Source organism: Pantherophis guttatus, chromosome 3 (assembly GCF_059756535.1).
Source record: "Pantherophis guttatus breed Tessera chromosome 3, ASM5975653v1, whole genome shotgun sequence".
Taxonomy (NCBI): Eukaryota; Metazoa; Chordata; class Lepidosauria; order Squamata; family Colubridae; genus Pantherophis; species Pantherophis guttatus.
The window spans coordinates 113981325-114006954 of record NC_142065.1 but is presented as its reverse complement, the minus strand read 5'-3'; the positions used below and the strand labels follow the sequence as shown (position 1 = coordinate 114006954).

At 41.0% G+C, this 25630-nt stretch overlaps 1 protein-coding gene across 8 annotated transcripts in view; it reads left to right on the top strand.

Moving 5' to 3' along the window:
* The window catches only part of SUCO (SUN domain containing ossification factor), a 455138-nt gene that overhangs the window by 231865 nt on the left and 197643 nt on the right, over nt 1-25630 (top strand). For all 8 annotated transcript variants that reach the window (XR_015733529.1, XR_015733528.1, XM_060690206.2 and 5 more), the window contains 3 exons: nt 5863-6003; nt 6163-6307; nt 8218-8329. Coding sequence is in view for 6 of the 8 variants with exons in the window: in XM_060690206.2 (XP_060546189.1) it covers nt 5863-6003; nt 6163-6307; nt 8218-8329 (398 nt within the window). In the remaining 2 variants the exon portion in view is untranslated. The remainder of the gene's footprint in view (nt 1-5862; nt 6004-6162; nt 6308-8217; nt 8330-25630) is intronic.

Here is a 25630-nt window from a genome sequence, read left to right as displayed (position 1 = left end):
AACCAACCTAACCGACAACTTTTTTATCCAAAAGGATAAAAATCCTTAGAACGAAAATCCTACAGGGGAAAACAACTTAAGAAGCATGGGAAATTCTGAAAAATGTGATCGTAAAAGCCCAGTCCAGCACAATACCACTGAAAAAGAAAAACAAGAAATCCAAGAAGAAACCAGCATGGTTGCACAAAGTTGTCTCCGATAAACTGAAAGACAAAAAGGACAAGTACAAAAAATGGAAAGAGGGACACATAACTAAGGCAGAATATCAGCAGATAGCCAGAACCTGCAAAGATGAAGTCAGGAAAGCAAACACTCAGAATGAATGAAGAGTTACAACAAAAGTCAAAGATAATAAAAAAAGTTTCTTTCAACATATTAATAACAAGAAAAAAGTCAAGGAAGTTGGTCCACTAAAGAGAGAAGATGGCAAGGAAGTAACAGACAGTAGGGAGAAAGCAGAGCTGCTTAACTCATTCTTCACATCAGTCTTCACGCAAAAAGAAACTATAGTCCAACCTAGCAAAAAAACTACAGACTAGACATACTAGACAGTAAAGGACATACTAGAAATAAAACTTAAAATAAGCAAGAAAATCGTAAGAGAACACCTGACTGATCTTGATGAATATAAATCGCAACCTGACAGATTATATCCCAGAGTTCTGAAGAAGTTGGCAGATGTTAGCTCAGAACCAATGTTCCATATCTGTCAAAAATCCTGGAACATCGGGAGGATTGGAAAAGGGCTGATGCAGTTCCCATCTTCAAGAAAGGGGGTGGGGGGTGGGGGAAGTCCCAGAAAACTACAGACCAATCAGTCTAACATCAATACTTGGTAAAATCCTGGAAAAGGTACTCAAAGAACAGATTTGCAAACATCTAGAAACAAAGTTCAAATACATACAATGATTGAAAAGATTTTAAATATAAATATTCAAGTGAAATCAGAACTTTTCCTCTTGGGCCTGATGGATAAACAGTTTGAAAAAAGTCATGGAACATTATTTTCACATGACTACACACAAAATATGAAGCTATAACTAAAAGCCAGCATGGGTTGGTTAAAAACAGATTATACCAAACCAATCTTATTTCATTCTTTGATAAAGTGGCTGCATTAGTAGACCAGCGAAATGCTGTGGGCAGAGTATACTTAGATTTGAGTAAGGCATTCAACAAAGTAGACCACAACTTACTTCTTAGTCAGCTAGAAAAATGTGGAACAGATGACAACAGCACCAGATGGATTTGTAATTAGCTGACAAACCATACTTAACGGGTAGTCCTTAATGGTACTACATCTACATAGAGGGAAGTAAGCAGTGGGGTACCACAAGGTTCCATCTTAGGCCCAGTACTCTTCAATATCTTCATAAATGACTTAGATGAGGGAATAGAAGAGGAACTCATCAAATTTGCAGATGACACTAAGCTGGCAAGAATAGCCAATACCCCAGAAGACAAGCTCAGGATCCAAAAGATTTTGACAAACTTGAGCAGTGGGCCCTTTCCAACAAAATGAAATTTAATGTAGAGAAAAGCAAGGTTTTACACATGGGCAGGAAAAACCAAAGGTACAAGTGCAGTTTAGTCTAAACCTGGCTCAAAAACAGTAATTGTGAGAGGGACCTTGAAGTCATTTTGGATGATCACTTGAATATGAGCCAGCAGTGTGCAGCAGCAGCCAAAAAAGCTAATACAATCCTGGTTGTACAAACAGAGACATGGAATCAAAATCACGTGAACTATTGGCACCACTTTATAAAACCTTACTAAGACCACACCTGGAATACTGCAACCAATTTTGATCACCACATTACAAAAAAGATGCTGAGACTTTGGAAAAAGTTCAGAAGAGAGCAACTTAGATGATCAAAGGCCTGGAGACTAAAATATATGAAGAACAGTTGCAGGATTTGGGTTTGGCTATTCTAGAGAAAAGAGCTAGGGTTGACATAATAGCAGTATTCCAATATTTGAAAAGCTGCCACAAAGAAAATGGGGTCAACTTATTTTCCAAAGCACCAGAGGGCAGGACAAGAAACAATGGATGGAAACTAATAAAGGAGAGAAGCCAATCTGGAATTAAGGAGAAACTTCCTAACAATGAGAACAATTAACCAGTGGAACAGCTTGCCTTCAAAAATTGTGGATGTTTCATCACTGGGGATTTTTAAGACGAGAGCTACGTGACTGAAATGATATAGGGTCTCCTGCTTGAGCAGGGGATTGGACTAGAAGACCTCCAAGGTCCCTTCCAGCTCGTGTTGTGTTGTGTTGTGTTTTATTGTAGATAATCAAGATAATCAAGAAACAGATCTGTGAACAACTAGAAGCAAAGTTATAAGTAGTAGCCAGCATGGTTTGTTAAAAACAGATCATGACAAATCAATGTTATTTTATTCTTTGATAAAGTGACTAAATTAGTAGACCAGCGAAATGCTGTGGACATAGAATACTTAGATTTCTGAAAGGCATTTGACAAAGTAGACCAGAACCTATTTCTTGGTAAGCTATGTGGAATAGACAACATCACCACCAGATGTACTCAAGACAGTACTCATGTACTTGCAGTACTCAATGAGTAGTCCTTAATGGTTCTGTCAAGGCTCTGACTAATGAACCCAAGCAAATCAGAACTCTGAGACTGGGCTCCTTCTCAAAGGTCTTCTTTATTGAGTACATCATATCAGCACAACTTCAAAGGAAAACCAATTCTAAATCTTTTCCGTAGTTTCAGTATAATTAAACTAGGAAATAACCCATCCCCAACTGTCACAGGTCGCACTGGCCAATTGGGTAAATGGGCAGGCTCTCCAGGCACTCCTTTCCCAACCTTATCTGTTGCCAGTAGAGATGACCTTGGTTCTCACAAGAAAGCTCTCTGTTTTGTCTAGTAACAAATTCCAATCTCCTTCCCCCTTTTTCCCCTCCGTGTGGCAACTGAGGGACAGAAAAATGGCTGCTGCCAGGTTCGGTTTGAAGTTGACAGGTACTACATTCACATGGAGAGAAGTAAGCAGTGGGGTACCACAAGGCTGTGTCCTCTTCAATATCTTCATAAATGACTTAGATGAGGGAATAGAAGGGGAACTCATCAAATTTGCATAGGACAGGCAGGAATAGCTCAGGATACAAAAAGATCTTGACAAACTTGAACAATGGTCCCTATCCAACAAAATGAATTTTAATGTGGAGAAAAGCAAACTTTTACATTTAGGCAGGAAAAATCAAAGGTACAGATTAGACGAGACTGTCTGGAAAAAAAAATAACTGAGAGGGACCTTGGAGTCCTAGTGGATGGTCATTTGAATATGAGCCAGCAGTGTGCAGCAGCAGTGAAAAAAACTAATACAATCCTGGGCTGTATAAACATAGGCATAGAATCAAGATCAGGTGAAGTATTAGTACCGCTTTATAAAACCTTAGTAAGGCCACACCTGGAATACTGCAACCAGTTTTGGTCACCATAGTACAAAAAAGATGTTGAGACTTTGGAAAAAGTTCAGAGAAGAACAACTAAGATGATCAAACATGAAGACTAAAACATGAAGAATGGCTGCAGGATTTAGTTTTTGTTAGTCCAAAGAAAAGAAGAATGAGGGATGATATGATAGCACTATTCCAGTATTTGAGGGGCTGCCACAAAGAAGAGGGGGTCAACTGTATTCTACAAAGCACTAGAGGGCAGGACAAAAAACTATGGTTGGAAACTAACCAAAGAGAAAAGCAACCTGGAATTAAGGAGAAACTTCCTAACAGTGAGGACAAGTAACCAGTGGAACAGCTTGCCTTCAGAAATCGTGGGCACTCCATCACTGGAGGTTTTAAAAAAGAGACTAGACAGTCACGTATCTGAAATAGTATAGGTTCTCCTGCTTGAGCAGGGGGCTGGACTAGAAGACCTAGTCTAGTCTAGTCTAGTCTAGTTAGTCTGGTCTTGTCCATTCTTCAGTCCAGCGAGATAGTATTGTAATAGTATTTATTTACTGTGAAAAAGCAAGCACATCTGGAACTATCCAGATAGTTCATAGTCAACTTAGAGTTTCTTGGTACATGGTGGAAATTTTTACTAAGTCTCATCAAATCAACTGATCATTATCCTGTCCTAATCTGAATGGGAAACTAGTAGAAGAGTACAAATACTTCAGAGCTCTATAAAGCATTGGTGAAGAAACTGAAAAAGCAGGTAATATTTTTGCTGATTCCCTTGGTTGATGGTCAAAAGAGAAAAATAAGACCCTGAAAGTGTACAGCTACAGGAAGTCCTTGAATTATAACAACAATTGGGACTGGCACGTCTTCACTAAGTGATACGGTCATTAAATAAGACATTCCCTATTTTACCACATTTTTTGCCACAGTTGTTAAGCAAATCAGGGTTAAATGAAGCAATTGTTAAGTGAATCTAGCCTCCCATTGATTTTGCTTGTCGTAAGCCAACTGTGGGAAAATAGCAAATGGTGATCAGGTGACCTCAGGACGCTGCAACTGTTGTAAATACATGCCAGTTGCCAAAGTCCTGATTTTTGATCATGGTTGTGAGTGAGTGTACTGGACAAGAGATACTTTTTTCAGCACCGTCATAACTTTCATCAGTTAAAAAATGGTTATAAATTAAGGACCACCTCTAGCTAAAAAAAAATATCAAGAAATATTTGAATTCTAAAACTATGGCCTTCATGGCCAGTATGAGAGATTTGCCTTTACAGGAAATTGTGAAAGATAAAGGAAATAATTGTTGTGATCCTTTGTTTATTCTCTTAATTCCACACCCAGGTAACTTTTTAACATTATTTTTTATCATATCACTTGGCAAATCTTCATTTTTAAATAGAAAGCCTAATTGTAGGCAATGAATGAATCCCAGCTGAATGCAAAGTGTAACCTAAATTAGGTGTGAGAGTGTCTTTGAACACATATTTGGTACAAAAATCTATTCTTGTTAAATTTTCCCAGTTTTTTTACTCACCTAATTTAACAGATATGCTTTTAGTTCCCATACTATTATAATTCAGAATTTTTAAATAGTTAGTTTGTTGTTTATTCAAGTCAGAAATATCATGATTAAAATAAGGCATACTATATGATATAAAATATAAGATTGAAATATTGTTAGTACCTTCAGAGAGAGCAGATCATTGGTGTAAATATTAAAAAGAGTTGGAGCCAATACACTACTTTGTGAACTGTTCCTTTGGTTCCTCCATCTACTTCACCTTCCCTGGAACTCCACAAAAACATATATTCTGAAGCAGATTCATTTTAATTTTTAAATTAAAATTTGGTAATAAAGTAAAATAATCCACAGACCATTCAATAAGTCCTGAATCATGCCCCTGCTCCATTCCATTTGAAATCAATACTTTTGACTTCCCCACATTTCTTCAGTATAAAAAGACATACCATATCAAAGTATACCTGAATCCACATCCAAGTCTGATATTATTCTGGCTTAGCTTTATACTGAGCAGGTAGTTTTGGAATCACTTTGTTAATACAGTGAAGTCATCTAAGATGTTGATTGATCAGTTTGACTTGGAAACTACTTCAAGCAAATTTATTTCAGTGAAAAACTCTTAACATTTGTTTAGCTTCCTCTTTTTCATGCTGCTTCTCTTCTACCACATCCAGTTCTTCAAATATCTGAATTTAGAAAACAGATAAGTTTGCATATATTTCTTCCTAACATTTAGACCTCATTCAAATCTTGGATTTGAATTGAAATGTAGATCTAAAAGCAAGGCAAGTATTAATTTTTTTCACAAAAGATTGGGTTTGACATATTTATAGTGTAATCTTGTTTTTTATTTATGTCTAAATTGCATTCTAAATCTTTGGTTTGTTTCCACCTCCCTTCAGTGCAATAGAAAATTCTAGTGCTGATATCCTTATAGTTAGCACTACTGAAGTTGAACAGTCAGAGTCTGACTGTGATATAAATGAGGCACTTGAAACTGATTCTCAGAGTGAGCCTTCCTTGCTTGTCACTTCCCCAGAGGGGTGAGTATCGAAATGATTTTTGTCATGATACCTTAGTGGCAGTTTTGTACTTTCTATTTTATGTACTTATGTTTATATAATAATTTATTATAATGTATTAAATTTTTAATGACAAATGTAGCTGGAAATCTTTGTTTTGAATGTTTACATATTTTATAGCCTTGTAGGTCAGCATACAGAAAATATTTCTTCACAAAGGAAAGGGAAGATGACGAAATCAGAATTTGATTCCAAAATTTCTGGAAGTGAGCAAAAGACAGCTCCAAAGTCTGCTTTGAATGCTTCGGGTAACATAAGAGCAGAGGTAATTAAACTTTTCCTCCCCCACTGAAACTATTCCAATGAACCCTGTTTTCTTGGGTATTATATTTAGGTTATTTCCTATTATTATTATTATTATTATTATTATTATTATTATTATTATTATTATTATTGTTGTTGTTGTTGTTGTTGTTGTTGTTGTTGTTGTTGTTATATTTAAATATTAAATTAATATTGTTTAGTAATATATTATTATCGACTGAGTTTCATTTTTAATGAATAAAAGAGATAATAATATAATATTACTAAATAATGATAATTAGTCTGCAAAGACCTCTGCGGTTTTAAAAAAACAATTTGTTTCTAAGTAATGCTCTCTGAGTTTGGAAAATGTTATTAAGAATTTGAATTACATGAATTTACTAAGCTTTTCCAATCCATTTAAATAGCTGCAGTTTAAAAGTGGAATACTATAGCTAACTAAAGATTTCATAATTAATATAATAAAATCAGTTTTCTGTAATTCACATTAAAATAATTTTTCCACTGATTTGTTTGTTTCAGAGCTTTGCTTTATTTTTTATTGAAAATTAAGCAAGTTAACACTTTGTCTTATTTGAAAAACTAGTTTCATTTTAAGATCAGGAAAACAAGAATCTGGCGTTAATTCTTTTCCTGCTTTGTCTTATACTTTGTTCAAAAAAATCATGTGGGGAAAATTGTTTTCTGGGCTATAAAAACAAGGAAAACAATAAAACAAAGGTAAATACTGAAGAAAGTTGATGCTTTCAAAACAGTGCATCTGTGAGGAATAATTTTAAAGAAGGCACACAGCTACATCTCATTACATGATAAGGAAAATGGTTTAATATCTCTCATCTTTTATTTGAAATTCAAATCATATGAAAAATGCTTCTGTCCTGTATAATTCTACAGCCTTTATTTATGTTAATTTATTTTTTGTTGATTTACTTATGTTGATTTATCTTGCTGTAACAACTCTTTTTTTTCCTAGTATTTTGTTGTGTTGTATTTTTGATTAAAATAATATTCTACTTTTCTATCAGAGGCTTATACTTTATATTTTAAGGTGACTTACAATATAATGCTATAAATAATACCTTACAAATAAAATAATAACAGTATAGTAAACATACAATAAAATAAATAGTACAAAAGCTACAAATACAATCCATCTGAATGGATAACTTCTGAAACACCGTGTGGCCTCAATCAGGTCAAGAACAAGGCAGAATAATATGCTTAATGGTCTGCTTTGCTGCTTAGACTCTTAACTGAGAAGACTTTCTCTTTTATTTACATAAGCCATGTTCAGCTGTGACAGCACAGTAAAAAAAGTATTGAAGAGGAAGAGGGAATTTTTGGTGTCCCAAATTCTAAAGGGACTTCGGGAAGTACATTTTCTGTAGATCTTGCAGTCAAACTGCTAATCTTTCTCCAGACAAAAATCTAAGTGTGACAGGTTTATGAACTGTCTTTCAGTAGAGCATTATAATGAGCAATTCAACTTGAAAAGAAATAATGTATTTTTATACTTTAAATCAAGAGTAGTGGTATTACATGAATAACATAAAAATGTTTTTTTTTCAAATTGGGTATGCTGTATTTTCTCTTTTTATTGTGGTTTCTTGCCTGGATTGATTTAGGATAATGAGTTGATAAAATATTTGTTGGTATAGGATAGAAATTTATTTAACAGTCTCTTTTGTTAAAATGAGCTACTTTCAAATAATTGTTCCAAATACAACTGGAAGCTCTGCAGAGCAATAGCCTTGACAATTAATTGTTAGACCTATTAATGATAGCTATATTTTAAATGATCATTTCAGTATAAACTGATCATTTGGGTACTCATCACATTGCTTATATATAATCTTGATCTTTTGTTAATATCAATAAACCTTATATTTATTGTTTTGCTGCCTGGTATAGAGAAAAGCAGGAGAAATTGACCCTACTTCTGTAATAACCCCAAAGGACCCAGGAGATATTCCCACATTTGATGAATGGAAGAAGCAGGTTATGGAAGTGGAGAAAGAAAAGAGTGAGTTTAATTGATTTTAAACAAACTGAACAGAATTTTCCTGGCATGGTGCGAGAAGGGGGTTGAGGGGTTTTTTAGCTAAATTTTTAATCAAAATTTTAAGGGGACCCGGGAGGAAGGGAGGGGGTTGTAAAAGTGGACCTGGGGGGGTTCAGATAGCGACTGAGCGGGATGATAGGTCAATTGGCTGCAACAGAGGGGTCGTGAAAGGAAATTTAACCGGGCAGCAGGGGGACGATAGGAAGGGCAGTGTAATTGAAACAATGAGTGGGAGGGACAGGTATGACGGGCGCAGGGGGCCATATCATGTGCTGGGGGTGTGCACACGCTGTTTACGAGCAATTATGCACCCCGGCCCCCAATGCGCGACTCGTATCTTGGGTTGTGCAGAGTCTCAGGCCCAGGGTCCGCAGCTGATGTTGTGTAATGCCAGGTCGGTCGTTAATAAAGCCCCCCTCATTTGTGATCTTATTTTAGAGGGGGGTGCGGACCTGGCAGGTATTACGGAGACCTGGTTGGGCCAAGAGGGGGGGTTCCCCTCGTTGAAATGTGCCCACCAGGTTTCCGTGCATTTCATCAGCCAAGGGCCCAGGGGAGGGGTGGGGGAGTGGCGGTGATTATTAGGGAGAGTCTTTGTCCGAGGGAGACCACTGTTCCTCAGATAGCCGGATGTGAGTCCCTCTTTGTGAAGTGGGGCCGTGGGGTGCAGATGGGTTTGCTGACTGCGTACCTGGCTCCCTGCCACGTGGCAGCGACCCTGCCTGAGCTACTCGACGTCATTGCCGGGGGGGCGGTTGACATCCCCAGACTTATTGTCATGGGGGATTTCAACCTTCCGTCTGCGGGTGAGGCGTCAGAGGTGGCTCGGGAGTTCATGGCTTCCATGACGGCCATGGACCTGACCCAGTTAGTTCAAGGCCCAACTCACATAGGGGGACACACTCTGGACCTGATTTTTGTCTCTGGTCAGTGGTTGAATGATCTTGGTAGAGGGGACCTAGACATCAAACCCTTGTCATGGACAGATCATTTGCTCCTTCACTTAGACTTTCCTACCGCTTCCCCCCGCCGCAGGGAGACGGAACCGACCAAATGGTTCCGTCCCAGGCGCCTGATGGACCCTAAAAGGTTCCTGACGGAGTTTGGGCCGTTTCCTGAGACTCTGGCACACAACTCGACTGAAGAGCTGGTGGCCGCCTGGGAGGGTGCGGCCGCCGGAGCTTTGGATCGCGTCGTGCCTTTGCGGCCTCTGACCCGATGCCGATCTCAATTGGCTCCTTGGTTCTCTGAGGAGCTGAGAGAGATGAAGCGTCGGAAAAGACGCCTAGGGAGCATTTGGAGGACTAGTCAATCCGATTCCGATCGGACACAGGTGAGGTCTTATATCAAGATCTACCTAGTGGCGATAAAAGCGGCGAAATCTAACCATTTTTCGGCTCTAATCGCATCTGCAGAGAACCGCCCAGCCGTCCTGTTTAGGGTGACCCACTCCCTTCTTCGGGGGGGGGGAATGCGGGAAGATCCCTTGCAGGGCTGCGCTGAGGATTTTGTGCAATTCCTGCATGATAAAGTCGCTCGGATTCGGGATGGCTTGGACTCTGATTGGATGAGTCCAGGGGAGGAGATGAGGGTAGGTCTTGAGAATATTATCTGGGAGGAGTTTGATCCTGTGGCTCTCGAGGATGTGGACAGGGTTCTGGGTAAGATTAGTGCCGCCACGTGTTTATTGGACCCGTGTCCCTCCTGGTTGGTACTGGCCTCCCGGGAGGTTACACGAGGCTGGCTCCAGGGGATTATAACTGCTTCTCTGAGCGAGGGTGCCTTTCCTGCCGCCTTGAAAGAGGTGGTAGTGAGGGCCCTCCTGAAGAACCCTTCCCTGGACGTGGCTGAATTAGCCAACTACCGTCCGGTCTCCAACCTTCGTTTTGTGGCGAAGGTTGTTGAGAGCGTGGTGGCATGAGAGCTTCCCCGACACCTGGATGAAGCTATCTATCTGGACCCGTGCCAGTCGGGCTTCAGGCAGGGGTACAGCACAGAAACGGCATTGGTCGCATTGGTGGATGATCTCTGGAGGGCTCGGGACAGGGATTGCTCCTCTGTCCTAGTCCTATTAGATCTTTCAGCGGCTTTTGATACCATCGACCATGGTATCATGCTGCAGCGGTTGAGGGGGTTAGGAATAGGGGGCACCGTTTTGCGGTGGTTCTCCTCCTTCCTCTCCGACCGCTCGCAGTTTGTGTTGGCAGGGGGGCAGAGGTCGACCTCGAGGCGTCTCGCATGGGGAGTGCCGCAAGGGTCGGTCCTCTCACCCCTTCTGTTCAACATTTATGTGAAGCCGCTGGGTGAGATCATCCGTGGTTTTGGGGTGAAGTGTCATCTGTACGCTGATGATACTCAGCTGTACATCTCCACCCCAGACCACTCCAACGATGCCATTGATGTGATGTCTCGCTGCCTGGAGGCCGTGCGGGTCTGGATGGGGAGGAACAGACTCAGACTCAACCCCTCCAAGACTGAGTGGCTGTGGCTTCCGGCGTCCCGATATAGTCAGCAGGTGCCATCGCTGACTATTGGGTGTGAATCCTTGCCCCCCACGGAGAGGGCTCGCAATCTGGGTGTCCTCCTGGACGCATGGCTGTCTTTAGAAGAGAATATGACAGCCGTGGCCAGGGGGGCCTTTTATCAGGTTCGCCTGATTCGTCAGTTGCAGCCCTTTCTGGACCGGGATGCCTTGCGCATGGTCACTCACGCCCTTGTCACCTCCCGGCTGGACTATTGTAATGCTCTCTACATGGGGCTTCCCTTGAAGAGCACTTGGAGGCTCCAGCTGGTCCAGAATGCGGCCGCGTGGGTGGTTATGGGCGCAACTCGTTGTGCCCACGTGACACCCCTCCTGCGTGAGCTGCACTGGCTCCCAGTGGTCTTCCGCGTGCGATTCAAGGTGTTGGTCACCACCTTTAAAGCGCTCCATGGCACAGGACCCGGGTACCTTCGAGACCGACTTCTGCCACCAATAGCCTCCCACCGGCCAGTTCGCTCCCACAGAGAGGGTCTCCTTAGGGTGCCATCAGCCAAGTTATGTCGGCTGGCGACACCCAGGGGGAGGGCCTTCTCTGTGGGAGCCCCAGCCCTGTGGAACGAACTGCCCCTGGAAATATGTAAGATCTCCGACCTCCGGGTGTTTCGTTGTGCACTCAAGACCCTGTTGTTCCTCCAGGCTGGTCTATCAACATAACAATTTTAAATTGGGTTTTAAATTTCTGGGGTTTTAAATTGAGCCGAATTCATTTAATAATTTTAAACTATTTTAACTGATGTTAAAAAGAGCCTTGGGAGTACAGGGGTTTAAGGCACCCTGTTATTAAGCTGGTTATTAAGACCAGCTGCCTGCAATTACTGCAGGGTTCGAATCTCGCCAAGGCTCAAGGTTGACTCAGCCTTCCATCCTTTCTAAGGTAGGTGAAATGAGGACCCAGTTTGTGGGGGCAATAAGCTGACTTTGTATAAATATACAAAAGGATGAAGGCTATTGCTGAGCACATTGTAAGCCGCCCTGAGTCTTCGGAGAAGGGCGGCATATAAATCAAATTAAAAAAAAATATCGCAAAAATCAAAGTGTTACATCTCAGAATCTACATGCCTCAGTTAGTATGTTAAATGTTAAAGTTCTTAACAGTACAGTTAGAAAAAGACTGGTTTGTTTGGAAGGATTGCCAGGAGAAAGCCTCTTCTCTCTATAAAGAACATGACATTACAGCTTAGGTTTGCAAAGTTGCATCCGAACAATTCACAAAACTTCTAGAATGCTGTCCTTTGGACAGATGAGACCAAAGTGGAGATGTTTGGCCATAATGCACAATGTCAATTTTGGCAAAAACCAAATACAGAATATCAGCACAAACATTTCATACCAACTGTCAAGCACAGTGCTGAATGGATGATGATTTGGACTTGTTTTGCAGCCACAGTATCTGGTTACTGTACAGTCATTGAGTTAATCATGAACTCCTCTGTATATTCAAATTCAAATTCGGAATAGAGATGGAAGAGATCTTGGAGATTTTCTAGTCCAACCCTGCTCAAGCAGGAGACCCTATATCATTTCAGACAAGTGGCTGTCCAGTATCTTCTTAAAAACCTCCAGTGATGAAGCATCCACAACTTCTGAAAGCAAGCTGTTCCACTGGCTTATGGGTCTCACTGTTAGGAAGCTTCTTCTTAATTCGAGGTTGCTTCTCTCCTTGATTAGTTTCCATCCATTGTTTCCTGCCCTGCCCTCTGGTGCTTTGGAAGATAAATTGACCCCCTCTTCTTTGTGGCAACCCCTCAAATACATCTACCCTGTTTTCCCCAAAATAAGACATCCCCTGATAATAAGCTCAATTGGGCTTTTGAGCGCATGGCAATAAGGCCAAGCACTTATTTCACGGTTCAAAAAATATATAAGACAGGGTCTTATTTTCGGGAAAATACGTATCATGTCACCCCTTATTTTCTCTAAACTAGCAAAACCCAAATCCTGCAATCATTCTTGATTTGTTTTAATCTCCAGGCCTTTAATCATCTTAGTTCTCTTCTGTGCGCTTTTTCCAAAGTCTTGACATCTTTTTTTGTAACGTGGTGACCAAAACTGGATGCAGTGGTCTTACTAAGGTTTTATAAAGTGGTACTAATAGTTCCTATAATTTTGATTCTATGCCTCTGTTTACACAACCAAGAATTGTATTAGTTTTTTGGCTGCGGCTGCACACTGCTGGCTCATATTTAAGTGATTGTCCTCTAGGACTCCAAGGTCCCTCTCACAGTTACTGTTTTTGAGCCAGGTTTTGCCTAATCTGTACCTGTACCTTTGGTTTTTCCTCCCTAAATGTAAAACTTTGCTTTTTTCCACATTAGAATTCATTTTTGGATAGGGCCCAATATTCAAGTCTGTCAAGATCCTTTTCAATACTGAGCTTGTCTTCCGGGGTGTTGGCTATTCCTGCCAGCTTAGTGTCATCTCCAAATTTGATGCGTTCCCCTTCTATTCCCTCATTTAAGTCATTTATGAAGATATTGAAGAGTACTGGACTTAAGATGGAATCTTGTGGTACCCCACTGCTTACTTCCCACCCTGTAGATGTAGTACCATTAAGGACTACTGGTTGAGTACAGTTTGTCAGCTGGCTACAAATCCATCTGGTGGTGATGTTGTCTATTCCACATTTTTCTAGCTTACCAAGAAGTAGGTTGTGGTCTACTTTGTCGAATGCCTTAAAGAAATCTAAATATACTACGTCCAGAGCATTTCTCTGGTCTACTAATTTAGTTACTCTATCAAAGACCCTGGACCCGGCATTATTGGCCAACTACCATCCTGTCTCCAACCTTCGCTTCGTGGCGAAGGTTGTTGAGAGTGTGGTTGCACGACAGTTTCCACAATTCCTGGAGGAAACGTCTTATCTAGATCCGTGCCAGTCGGGTTTCAGGCCTGGGCACAGCACGGAAACAGCATTGGTCGCGTTGGTAGATGATCTCTGGAGGGCTCGGGACAGGGGTTGCTCCTGTGTTCTAGCCCTGTTAGACCTCTCAGCGGCTTTTGATACCATCGACCATGGTTTCATGCTGCACCGGTTGGAAGAGTTGGGGATGGGGGGCACCGTGTTACGGTGGTTCTCCTTTCTCTCTGACCGGTCGCAGTTTGTGTTGGCAGGGGGGCAGAGGTCGACCTCGAGGCCTCTCATTTGTGGAGTGCCTCAGGGGTCGGTCCTCTTACCCCTTTTGTTCAACATTTATGTGAAGCCGCTGGGCGAGATCATCCGTGGCTTTGGGGTGAAGTACCACCAGTACGCTGATGACACCCAGCTGCACATCTCCACCCCAGGCCACCCCAACGATGCCCTTGAAGTGATGTCTCAGTGCCTGGAGGCTGTGCGGATCTGGATGGGGAGGAACAGGCTCAAGCTCAACCCTTCCAAGACTGAGTGGCTGTGGTTCCCGGCATCCCGATATAGTCAGCTGACTCCATCGCTGACTATTGGGGGCGAGTCTTTGGCCCCCTCAGAGAGGGCGCACAATCTGGAAGTCCTCCTGGATATGCAGCTGTCCTTGGAGGAACATCTGACGGCTGTAGCCAGGGGGACCTTTTGTCAGGTTCGCCTGATTCGCCAGTTGCGACCCTTTCTTGATCGGGATTCCATGTGCAGAGTCACTCATGCCCTCGTCACCTCTTGCCTGGACTACTGCAACGCTCTCTACATGGGACTCCCCTTGAAGAGCACCCGGAGGCTCCAACTGGTCCAGAATGCGGCCACGCGGGTAGTCACGGGAGCCGCATGGCGTTCCCATACAACACCTCCTGCGTGAGCTGCACTGGCTCCCAGTGGTCTTCCGGGTGCGCTTCAAGGTGTTGGTTATCACCTTTAAAATGCACCATGGCATAGGATCTAGTTATCTTCGAGACCGCCTGCTGCTACCGATGGCCTCCCATCGACCTGTGCGCTCCCACAGAGAAGGCCTCCTCGGGGTGCCATCAGCCAAACAATGTAGGCTGGTGACCCCCAGGGGGAGGGCCTTCTCTGTGGGGGCACCTACCCTATGGAACCAGCTGCCCCCTGAGATAAGGAGAATCCAAGACCTCGGTGCCTTCCGCCGTGCCCTTAAAACTTTCTTTTTTCATCAAGCCGGGGTGGCTTAACATATTTTTAAATTTTTAATTTTTAATTGGTTTGTCATTTTAAACTGGGGCCAAATTAATATATATTCTTTTAATTGTTCTTAATGTTTGTATTGTATGTTTTTATCTGGCTGTACACCGCCCTGAGTCCCTTGGGAGAAGGTGCAGTATATAAATTTGAAATAATAAAAAAAAAAGAATGAATTAAGATTGATTTGGCATGATATGAAACCTGTGCTTGCTACTAGTTAGGGTTAGGGCCCCCTTTCTTGAAGATGGGAACAGCATCAGCCCTTTTCCAATCCTCGTTGCTCCAGGATTTTTAAAAGATATGGTACAATGAGTCTGAGATAACATCTGCCAGGTCCTTTAGCACTGTGGGATGTATTTTGTCAGGTCCCGGTGATTTATTTTTGTCAAGATCAGACAGGTGTTCTCTTACCATTTTCTTGCTTATTTTAATTTTTATTTCTAGTCTGTCTTTTATGGTAGTTTCCTTGATAGGTTGGGCTATGGTTTCTTTTTGTGTGAAGACTGATGCAAAGAATGAGTTAAGCAGCTCTGCTTTCTCCCTGCTGACAGTAAGTTCCTTGCCATCTTCTCTCTTTAGTGGACCAACTGTTTCCAAAGAAATAAAAAAAGATGATTTTTACTATGTTCTGAAACATAAAACCATAGAACTCAAAGAGGGTGTACTCACTTTTTCACATGACTCTGTCATAACTGCATGCCAAAACATCTAAATATTCAAACTTTTAAAAATTATTTTATGACTAGGCAATGGGATTTCTAAGAGTATAATTCATTTGTCAATTCATTTATACTTAGACATAAGACAGTACTGTGGAAATTAGGTCTTCAGCAGAGTGATAGCATTAGGGCAGTGGTGGCTAACCTTTTCCGGACTGAGTGCCCAAAGCATGTGCTTGCACCTGAACCCCCAAAATGCAGTACGTGCATGGCCCCCTGCATGTGCCCTGCCCCTCCACAAGTGTGCAGCCCCCCGCATGCACCCCTCTGGTGTGTGCGCACACCCCACACAACCCCTGCGCACACGCGCCCCTCCATGCGTGTCACCCCCCCCATGCATGTGCATGTGCCCCCACATGCGCCCTGCGCATGCGCGACAGAAACCCAAAGACCAGCTGGCCGGTGGGAGGTGCATGCATGCGCGGTGGAGCTGAACTGGGGCTTGTGTGCCCACCGAGAGGGCGCTGTGTGCCACCTCTGGCACGTGTGCCACAGGTTCATCATCATGGCATTAGGGAAAAAACTATATTTGGTTGTTTTGGCATACAATGCTCTGTAGTGGTGTCCTGAGGAGTTGAAACAGTTTATGTGTAGGGTATAAGATGTCTGTAGATATTTTCTCAGCCCTTCTCCTGACCCATGCAATATATAGGTCCTCTATGGAAGGAAGGCTGTTTGAAATAGTTCTTGTTGCAGTTCTAACTATCTGTTGAAGTCTGTACCTGTTAGGTTTAGTTTTTGTACCAAATCAGAGAGTTATAGAAGTACAAATGACAGACTAAATAATTCCTCTATAAATCTGTATCAATAGCTCCTGGGGCAGTCTGAACTTTCTGAATTGACGCAGGGGAAAATTCTTTGTTGTACATTTTTACGATCCATCTGTTAAGCTACTGAAGTTCGCAGATGACACAACAGTGATCGGTCTCATTCGAGACAATGATGAATCCGCATACAGACGGGAGGTTGAACAACTAGCCTCGTGGTGTGACCAGAACAATCTGGAACTGAACACACTCAAAATTGTAGAAATGATGGTAGACTTTAGGAGAAACCCTCCCATATTACCACCTCTTACAATACTAGACAACACAGTATCAACAGTAGAGACCTTCAAATTTTTAAGTTCTACCCTATCTCAAGACCTAAAATGGACACCTAATATCAAAAAAGTCATCAAAAAAGCACAACAAAGAATGTTCTTTCTGCGCCAACTCAGAAAGCTCAAGAAAGCTGCACATCTATAAATGTCTGGTTTGGTTTTGCAACCCAACAAGACAGACACAGACTTCAGAGGATAATTAGAACTGCAGAAAAAACAATTACTACCAACCTGCCTTCCATTGAGGATCTGTATACTGCACGAGTCAAAAAGAGGGCTGTGAAAATATTTACAGAACTCTCACATCCTGGACATAAACTGTTTCAACTCCTACCCTCAAAACGACGCTATAGAGCACTGCACACCAAAACAACTAGACATAACAACAGTTTTTTCCCAAACGCCATCACTCTGCTAAACAAATAATTCCCTCAACACTGTTAAACTATTTATTAAGTCTGCACTACTATTAATCTTGTCATCGTTCCTATCACCCATCTCCTCCCACTTATGACTGTATGACTGTAACCTTGTTGCTGGTATCCTTATGATTTATATTTACTGTTTCCTAATGTGATTTTATTGCTTATTTGTACTTTATGACTATCATTAAGTATTGTACCTTATGATTCTTTTTTTTATTGAAAAGTTTTATAAGAAATACAACATTTTCACCCCTCCTTCCCCTCCTTCCCCTCCCTCCCCTCCACCCCCCTCCCTAGACTTCCCAGAACAAGCACAGGGTATAGCATTCACAAATCAAAAACTAAAATATGCTAACAAATTATTACATTTCATATTCTCCCTAGGTCCTTAACTCCTTATAACTCAAAAAAAAAACACCAAAAAAAAACCCCCAGATATAAACTATTTAAAATTATTTCTTTCATAAGCTATATGAATCTTCTTATTCGGATATTTCTTCTGTATATAATCAATCCATCTTCTCTATTCCGATATATATCTCTCATTTGAATGGTCTTTAAGATATGATGAAATTTTTGCCATTTCTGCCAAATGCACAACTTTTAATGTCCATTCCTCAATGGTGGGTGGATCTTCCTTCTTCCAGTACTGTGCCACCAGTAACTTGGCAGCTGTTATTAAGTTCAAAACCAGCTTAATCTCTATTACAGTACAATCCATAACTATTCCCAACAGAAAGAACTGTGGTGTGAATTTAATTTTTTTCTTCAAAATGTTTTGAATAATCCACCATATTTTTATCCAAAAAGCCTTAATTTTTTTACATGTCCACCATATATGAAAATATGTAGCATCTTCACACTCACATCGCCAACACTTAGGTTGTAAGTTTGGATACATACAAGCTAGTTTTTTTGGATCTAAATGCCATCTATAAAACATCTTGTAAAAATTCTCCCTTAGATTTTGTGCTTGTGTAAATCTTACATTTCTAACCCATATCTTTTCCCATGTTTCCATCGTTATTGGTTCACCTACATTTTGTGCCCATTTTATCATACAGTCCTTAACTAAGTCTGTTTCTGAATCTATTTCCACTAATGCGTTATACAACCTTTTTATATGCATTTGACCTTTATCTCTTATTTGCTTTATCAAATTCTCATCCTGCTGCAAAATACCAGTTTTTTGATCTTCTCTCCATCTGGCCAGCAACTGTCCATACTGAAACCAAGTCTTAATAATCCCTTCTTCTCTTAATTGCTCCATAGATTTTAATTGTAATCTAACTCCTTCCTTATAGAGGAGTTCCTTATATGTAATCTTATCTTGCTTTTGCTCTAAATTTATGTTCTCTATCGCGTGTCTGGGTGCTGTCCATATTGGTAACCAATCATTTAATTTATATTTATACTTTTTCCAGACACGCAATTGAGCATTTCTTAATATATGACTTTTAAAAGTCTTATCTACTTTCTTATCATACACTAAGTAAACATGCCAGCCATATACCAAACCATATCCTTCAATATTCAATATCTCTTCCTCCATTAGGTTTATCCAGTCTGTGATTGCTGAGAGGGCAGCGGCTTCATAGTACAGTCTTAAATTGGGCATCTTAAGGCCACCTCTTTCACGAGTATCTTGCAATATCTTTTGTTTAACTCGTGGTTTCTTCCCTGCCCACACAAATTTATTTATGCCCTTCTGCCATTCCTTCAAGTTTTCATCTTTTTTAAGTATAGGTATTATTTGAAAAAGAAATAAAAATTTTGGTAAAATATTCATTTTTACGGCGGCTATCCTTCCCAGCAAAGACAGTTGTAGTTTTTTCCAATTGTCCATCTCTTTCTCTATTTTGTGCCATAATGGTTCATAGCTGTACTGATATAATTTCATATTTGCAGTCATAATATAAACCCCCAGATATTTAACCTTCTTAACTACTTCAAATCCTGTTAACCTTTCTATCTCTTCTTTTTGGCTCCTAACCATATTTTTAGCTATTATTTTTGTTTTAGCTGCATTTATTTTAAAACCAGATACTTGTCCATATAAGCAGGTTATATCCATCAAGGCTGTAATCGATTGTACCGGTTGGGTTAAGGTAACAACCGGGTCATCCGCAAATGCTCGTAACTTGTACTCATGCTGTCTAATTTTAATTCCCTTTATTGTATTCATCTCGCGTATCTTGTTTAATAAAATTTCCAACGTCAAAACAAACAATAATGGAGACAAGGGACAACCTTGCCTTGTTCCTTTTTCTATGTTAAAAGAATCTGTTAAACCACCATTAACTATTATTTGCGCAGTTTGTTTTTGATATATTGCCTTAATAGATAGTACAAATTGCTCTCCAAATTGCATCCTTTCTATTAATTTTAGTAAAAATTGCCAATTCAATCTATCAAAGGCTTTCTCAGCATCCAAAAACACTAGCACTGCGGGGACCTGGTTGTTCCTTCCCAGATACTCTAATAAATTAACAATTTGCCTTACATTACTCTTCATATGTCTACCATTTATAAAACCAGTTTGATCATGGTGAATCATTTGCTGCATGACTATCATTAATCTATTCGCCAAAATTATGATTTTTGACGAATGTTTTTTTTCTTTTATGTACACTGAGAGCATATGCACCAAGACAAATTCCTTGTGTGTTCAATCACACTTGGCCAATAAAGAATTCTCTTCTCTTCTCTTCTCTTCTCTTCTCTTCTCTTCTCTTCTCTTCTCTTCTCTTCTCTTCTCTTCTCTTCTCTTCTCTTCTCTTCTCTTCTCTTCTCTTCATGTTGGTTCTAATGTTAGGTGTCTATTTCAAATATGTATTTGAAACATACACACACCAAAATTAAACAGCTCCTTACTAATACTCATAATCCTCATTTAACATACACTTGTTCAGCAACCATTCAAAGTTAGAACAGTGCTGAATAAGCGATACTTACAATTATGGCCATTGAAGCAGCCTGTGGTCACAATCTGGGTACTCGCCAGCTGTCTCATTTATATTGCAGCATCCCATAGACCAGGGGTGTCAAACGTGATTTCATTGAGGGCCGCATCGGGGTTGTGTTTGACCTCCGGGGGCCGGGATGGGTGTGGCCAACTCAATGTCACTCGTGTTGGGGGCGCTTATAATGGCCCGTGTGCTCTGCCAACGAAAATGGAGCTCAGGAGGGCTGCATGTGTTTTTGCTGGCAGAGGGTTGCAGGAGGTCGTTGCAACTGAAAACAGAGCTCAGAAGGGCTGCACCTGACCCTCCCAAGCTCCGGGTCAGTTTTGGAAGACAATTTTCTTTTTGCTTCTAAACTGCCACATATTTTAGCTGGGGAAGTTGGGAGAGGGTTGTTGTTGGAGCGGTAGAAAGTTAGTCATAACAACATTCCATACTCAAGGACTTTTGCTCGTGTCTGATGCAGACTGCATGAAGATTGTATCCGGTGGAGTGTGAAAAGTTGATTAGACAATGTGATGAACTTGTGGGTGTGGGGTAGGGCTGTGAACTCTTAGCTGGGTGGGGGAAACCTGGAAGCTTTCAGATTCAGGTTTTCCGAGATGTGCCAACATGACATCTCTAATAAATTGGAACTTTGAGGAACCTCAGGACTCAGAGCTTTATTTTGTTGAGGGTGTTCCTTGGAACCCTGACATTAACCTGAATCTCCTAAATAACTAAGCAGTCCCCCCAAAGGGGGCTGAATGGGGTGCTGAGCCCCAGCACCAGTCTAAAGCTTGGGTGGTGCGAAGACTCAATGAAGATGGAAGGGAGAGAGAAGATTGCAGAGGGAGCCATGGGCTCACATACCAGAAGGTTTATCAAGAACCAGTATTCTCCTTCTGAAGGCGTGGTACGAGCCCTTGAAGCTGCAGAGGTGATGCAAAGCCTAGGAGCTCAGTCCAAGGAGATGGATTCTGGGAAAAGTTGCCAGCCTGATCCAACTCCAGAGATGGGACCAAAAGAACGATCGCCTGGATGTTGTCATGTATCCAGCCCTCGTCAACCTGCCTTCATGCTACCCCCTGCGGAATTTATTCCCCCAGGCTGGGGATTCTATCCCGGCCAGGGGTGGGTCCAGTGCCAGTGGATGCCAGCGCCTGCTGCTCCCCCTCTTACGGGATCACCATGGGCCCAATTTGCTCCAACGATCCCAACACTGCCGTGGGGTCTGATCCAGCAGCCAGCAGCGCCGCCGCCGCAGGTTCCAGTTCAGCCGCCGGCATTCACCCCGCCTCCAGCTGCCGTGGCAATTCCGCCAGCAATGGCCCCGCCACCACGGTTTAGAGCGATGTTTGATGGTAAGTCTACCAAACTGGCCTATTTCCTCAGCTGAGTATGGGCTCATATAGATCAGTATGGAAAGCAATACGAAATAGATCGCAACTTGCTATCTGTGATCTTGGAGGGGATGAATGAGGGAGATTCTGCTGACTGGATAGCCCAGCTGCATAATGAGGGGATTGCTGAATTAAATGATGCAGAAGGTTTTGTTGAGCTGCTGCAGGCCAGATTCAAAGACCAAGACCGAATCAACGAGAGTGAAGCCGATATAAAGATGATAAGTCAAGGAAATCGACCCATAAAGGACTTTGTATGGGACTTTAGAAGGGTCACGGGGAACCTTGGATATTGGCTGGACAGAATACTTCTGCATTATTTTAAAGAAGCCATTGATCAAGAAGTCAGAACCGCTTATGGAATCCGGGGGGTGCCAGAGCGACTGCAAGACTGGTATACCATGTCGATAGCTCTTGATAGAAAAGTTCACCCATGCCGGGACTTCCGGCGGTGACGTCAGCGTGTAAGGAACGAGGGGAACGAGGCTCCGTCCCCGAAGTTCCAAATTTCTTGATTGGAAGCCGTTTTTGGCACTATCGACCACGGAGAGGTCGATAGAAAAAGGAGGATTCTCTAGGACCTCGGTGCGACAGCAATCACCCTGAAGGTTCAGAGGAAACCCTCCTAATTCCAGCCGGGAAAAAACCAGCCATTTTGGCTGGCCGGAGCGCTGTCAACCGATAAGTGTGGAAGCGAAGATTCAAGAGAAACATCGGTAAGGACTAAGTAGATCAAAATATAAAGGTATAATCATAAGGACCTAAATACATTGGCGAGAATAGGACTCCAAAAAGCGGCGGCAAGATCGTCAGGCAAGCGGCGAGAGACAGTGATCGGAGCGAAGCTCAATACACACAGTGACAACGCAGATTTGACAGGCGAAAGGAACGAGTGACAGACAAAGAGGATTATAAGTAAGCGGTGGATTATAACTTTAAAATAATACAATTTGACTTAACAGAGGAAAAAAAGGATTATTTAAGAGAAAGATTGTAGAAAGTAAACTTAAAGAACTGAGACTATTTAAGATCGTTGTGAGCGGAAGGAAACTAACTGAACAGTAGTGAATGGCGGACTGAGGATTTGGAGAAGAAAACTTTCACTTTGTGTCCAGCAACAACAATAAATTCAACTACAGACACGAGACTCGTAGTGAGACTTTAGATACATTGACGCTGTTGGCAAAGGAGATACAACTTGCTACACAGGAATATTGGAACAATTGATTTACTTACGGATTTAATAGAGGTCATTGAAATAGAACTGTGACAGCTGGGTGAAAAGAAGGCGAACTGAAGAACGAAGGAAGAAGGAAAGGAGAAGGAAGCAACCCCAATTGGTCTGAGAGTGATATAGTTGAGAACTTTAAATATTAAATTACTAAATTTCATCTACTTTATAAAATCCAGTTTAAAACTTACTTAACTTTGCTTAAAGAACACTAATATCAAATTTGAAGTTATTATAATATACATTAAGGAATTGATTTAATATTATTTTTTTTTCTTTTATTGTTTTATTGTTTCCCACCCTATTGAAACAACTATATAGATTGCACAATAATATATTGATTAAGTGGAATTATACTGCGTATTGACTAGAAAGCTAGATATTAATATAGACATTGCATAGAGATTGTTATAGATATCATTAAGGAATAATAATTGTGATAATATAGGTAGCATGTACTGGTAACTGTGATATAACTTAATAGGATATTTCAGATGATTTATAGAGAATTTTAAATCCCATTGATTTATTATATAAAGGTTATATAGAAATTGTTTAATTTTAAAGTGAATTTAAGTACTGTGATTACTTGGTATTTAAGCATTAATTGCATTATATTGTTTAGGGATAAGAATAGAAGAATGAATTGTTAAAATACTGTATTTTCCCCCTAACTCCTCTGAATTAATTAACCGGATCCTTATATAACGACATTTCATCCACCCCCAACCAATTAGTATATGAAAATTTGGGGAAAAATAACACAAAAGACAACGATGGCAACATCCTCATTAACAATAACTAAATCAGGGACTTCCTGTTTGCTGCTGGCCGCCGCCAGACGTTCCTTAGGGATCGTCAGCTTCCACTGCCTGTTAGAGCCGCCTTCACAACGGAACGGCGGCTCGAAAAAACTCCGTTCCCATGAGGAAACGGAGATAGAGCCGGCAGGGGTGGGTAGAACTCTCTGCAGAGTCCCAAAAGTTTTTCTTTTACTTTTGGGATGGAGCGGATGAGATGCCCCATATCCCCAGCCGTTGCTCCGGGCTTTGGGAGACCTCTGCTAATGCAGAGCCAGGCGTCAAAAGCAAGCTTGCGAATTTGGCAGATTACTCAAAGAAAATGTGAGCTGGACCTGTAATACTGAAGCGCAAGTATTTTACTTATCTTTTAAAAATTACTTAAGAGAATAGAGGAAGAGAAAGAGGAAAAAAGTTTCTTTTTAAAATGGCGTCTGCCGCGGCTGGAGAAGAGTTTGAGAGGGAAAGTTCTTCCGTTTTTTATTATTACAATGTAGCGGAATAAATACCACTGGCTACATTTGTAGACAAAACTCCGCTCCTGTTTTTGTTTTTCTCTTTTTTCCCTGGAGGCTTGAGTGTTGCTGGCTGGAAGTCTTTTGTCTTGTTTTTTTTTTCTTCTTCTTCTAACAAAGCCTGCTTAGGCGGAAACATGGCACTGAGGCTTGTGAAGTCAGACAAACAAATAGGTGGGGGGGATTCCCCCACCAAGAATTTAAAGCAATATGTTTTAACTCTTCAGTCCCAGAAACCTGATTTTAATATAATAGAATTTCTCTTAGAGGAGATTGAAAGAAGGGATGAGATTGTGAATCAGCAACTTGAAAAATTTAAGCAGGAAACTAAGGAATTGGTGAAATCCAAGTTTGACTTTTTGCAGCAAAAAATTTTAAAATTGCCAGAATTCATGATTCGGTTGGATACAAATACTAATTTACTAGAGTCAAAAATGGATGAAATTCAAGATAAATTGGACAATAGATTTCAAAAAATTGAAAATGATTTGTTAAATATTCAGGATTATAGTTCAGAAGAAAAATTTAAAATGGATGCTGACCAAAAGTCTGGTAATGTAGAATATCTGGAACAGAGGATTCAAAAAGAGGTTCTAAAGATACAATATAATTTCACAGAATATGCAATAAGACTTAGAGGTTTGCAGGAAAATAACAGAGATGACTTAAGGAAAATATCTTCTGAATTTCTAGCTGGGATTTTAAAGATTCAACCTGAGGAAGTGTTTTGTAGGATTGACAGAGCTTATCGAATAAACTCTTGGACTGCCAAGCAAAGGCAATTGCCTAGAGATGTGGTAATCTATTTTTCAGATAAAGAAATTAGGAATAAAATTGTGCAAAACTCCTTCAATTCTAATTTGCAATTGTATGGAAGAAAGATTTGGATTTACAAGGAACTCCCACCTAAGATATTAATGGAAAGGAAGAAATTTGGCTTTCTGGTGTCTGAGTTAAAAAGGAGAAATATTCAATTCCGGTGGGACGTCCCAGTTGGTATTATATTGAGATATCAAGGAGAAAGATACCAGTTAAATACTGTTGAAAGGGCGGAAGAATTTTATCAAAATAGGTTGAAAATGAATTTAACGTCTTCAGATATAATACAGGATAAGCAGAAGGAGCTGGAACTAAAGACAGAGACTGTACCAGATAAATTGCCTTTGGATTTATCGGATACCCCAGCTGGATTATCTACAAATTTGAGAGAAGTGCCATCTGATTTTAATGTGATGACTTATCAAGGCAAGGACAAGCATGGAAACCAATTAGAGGATATACAAGGGATAAAAAAGAAATGCGAGACACAAAAAATTAGGATGGAGGTCAAACCCACAAAAAGAAAACAAAAAAAGAAATAGGTTGTACAAAAATAGAAATTTCTAACCCAAGCAACAGTGAAGCCAGTGATTTTAAAATATGAATGATTATGTGAAAACATAGAGGAGGCGACATATTGGTCAATATCATCCTGAGGA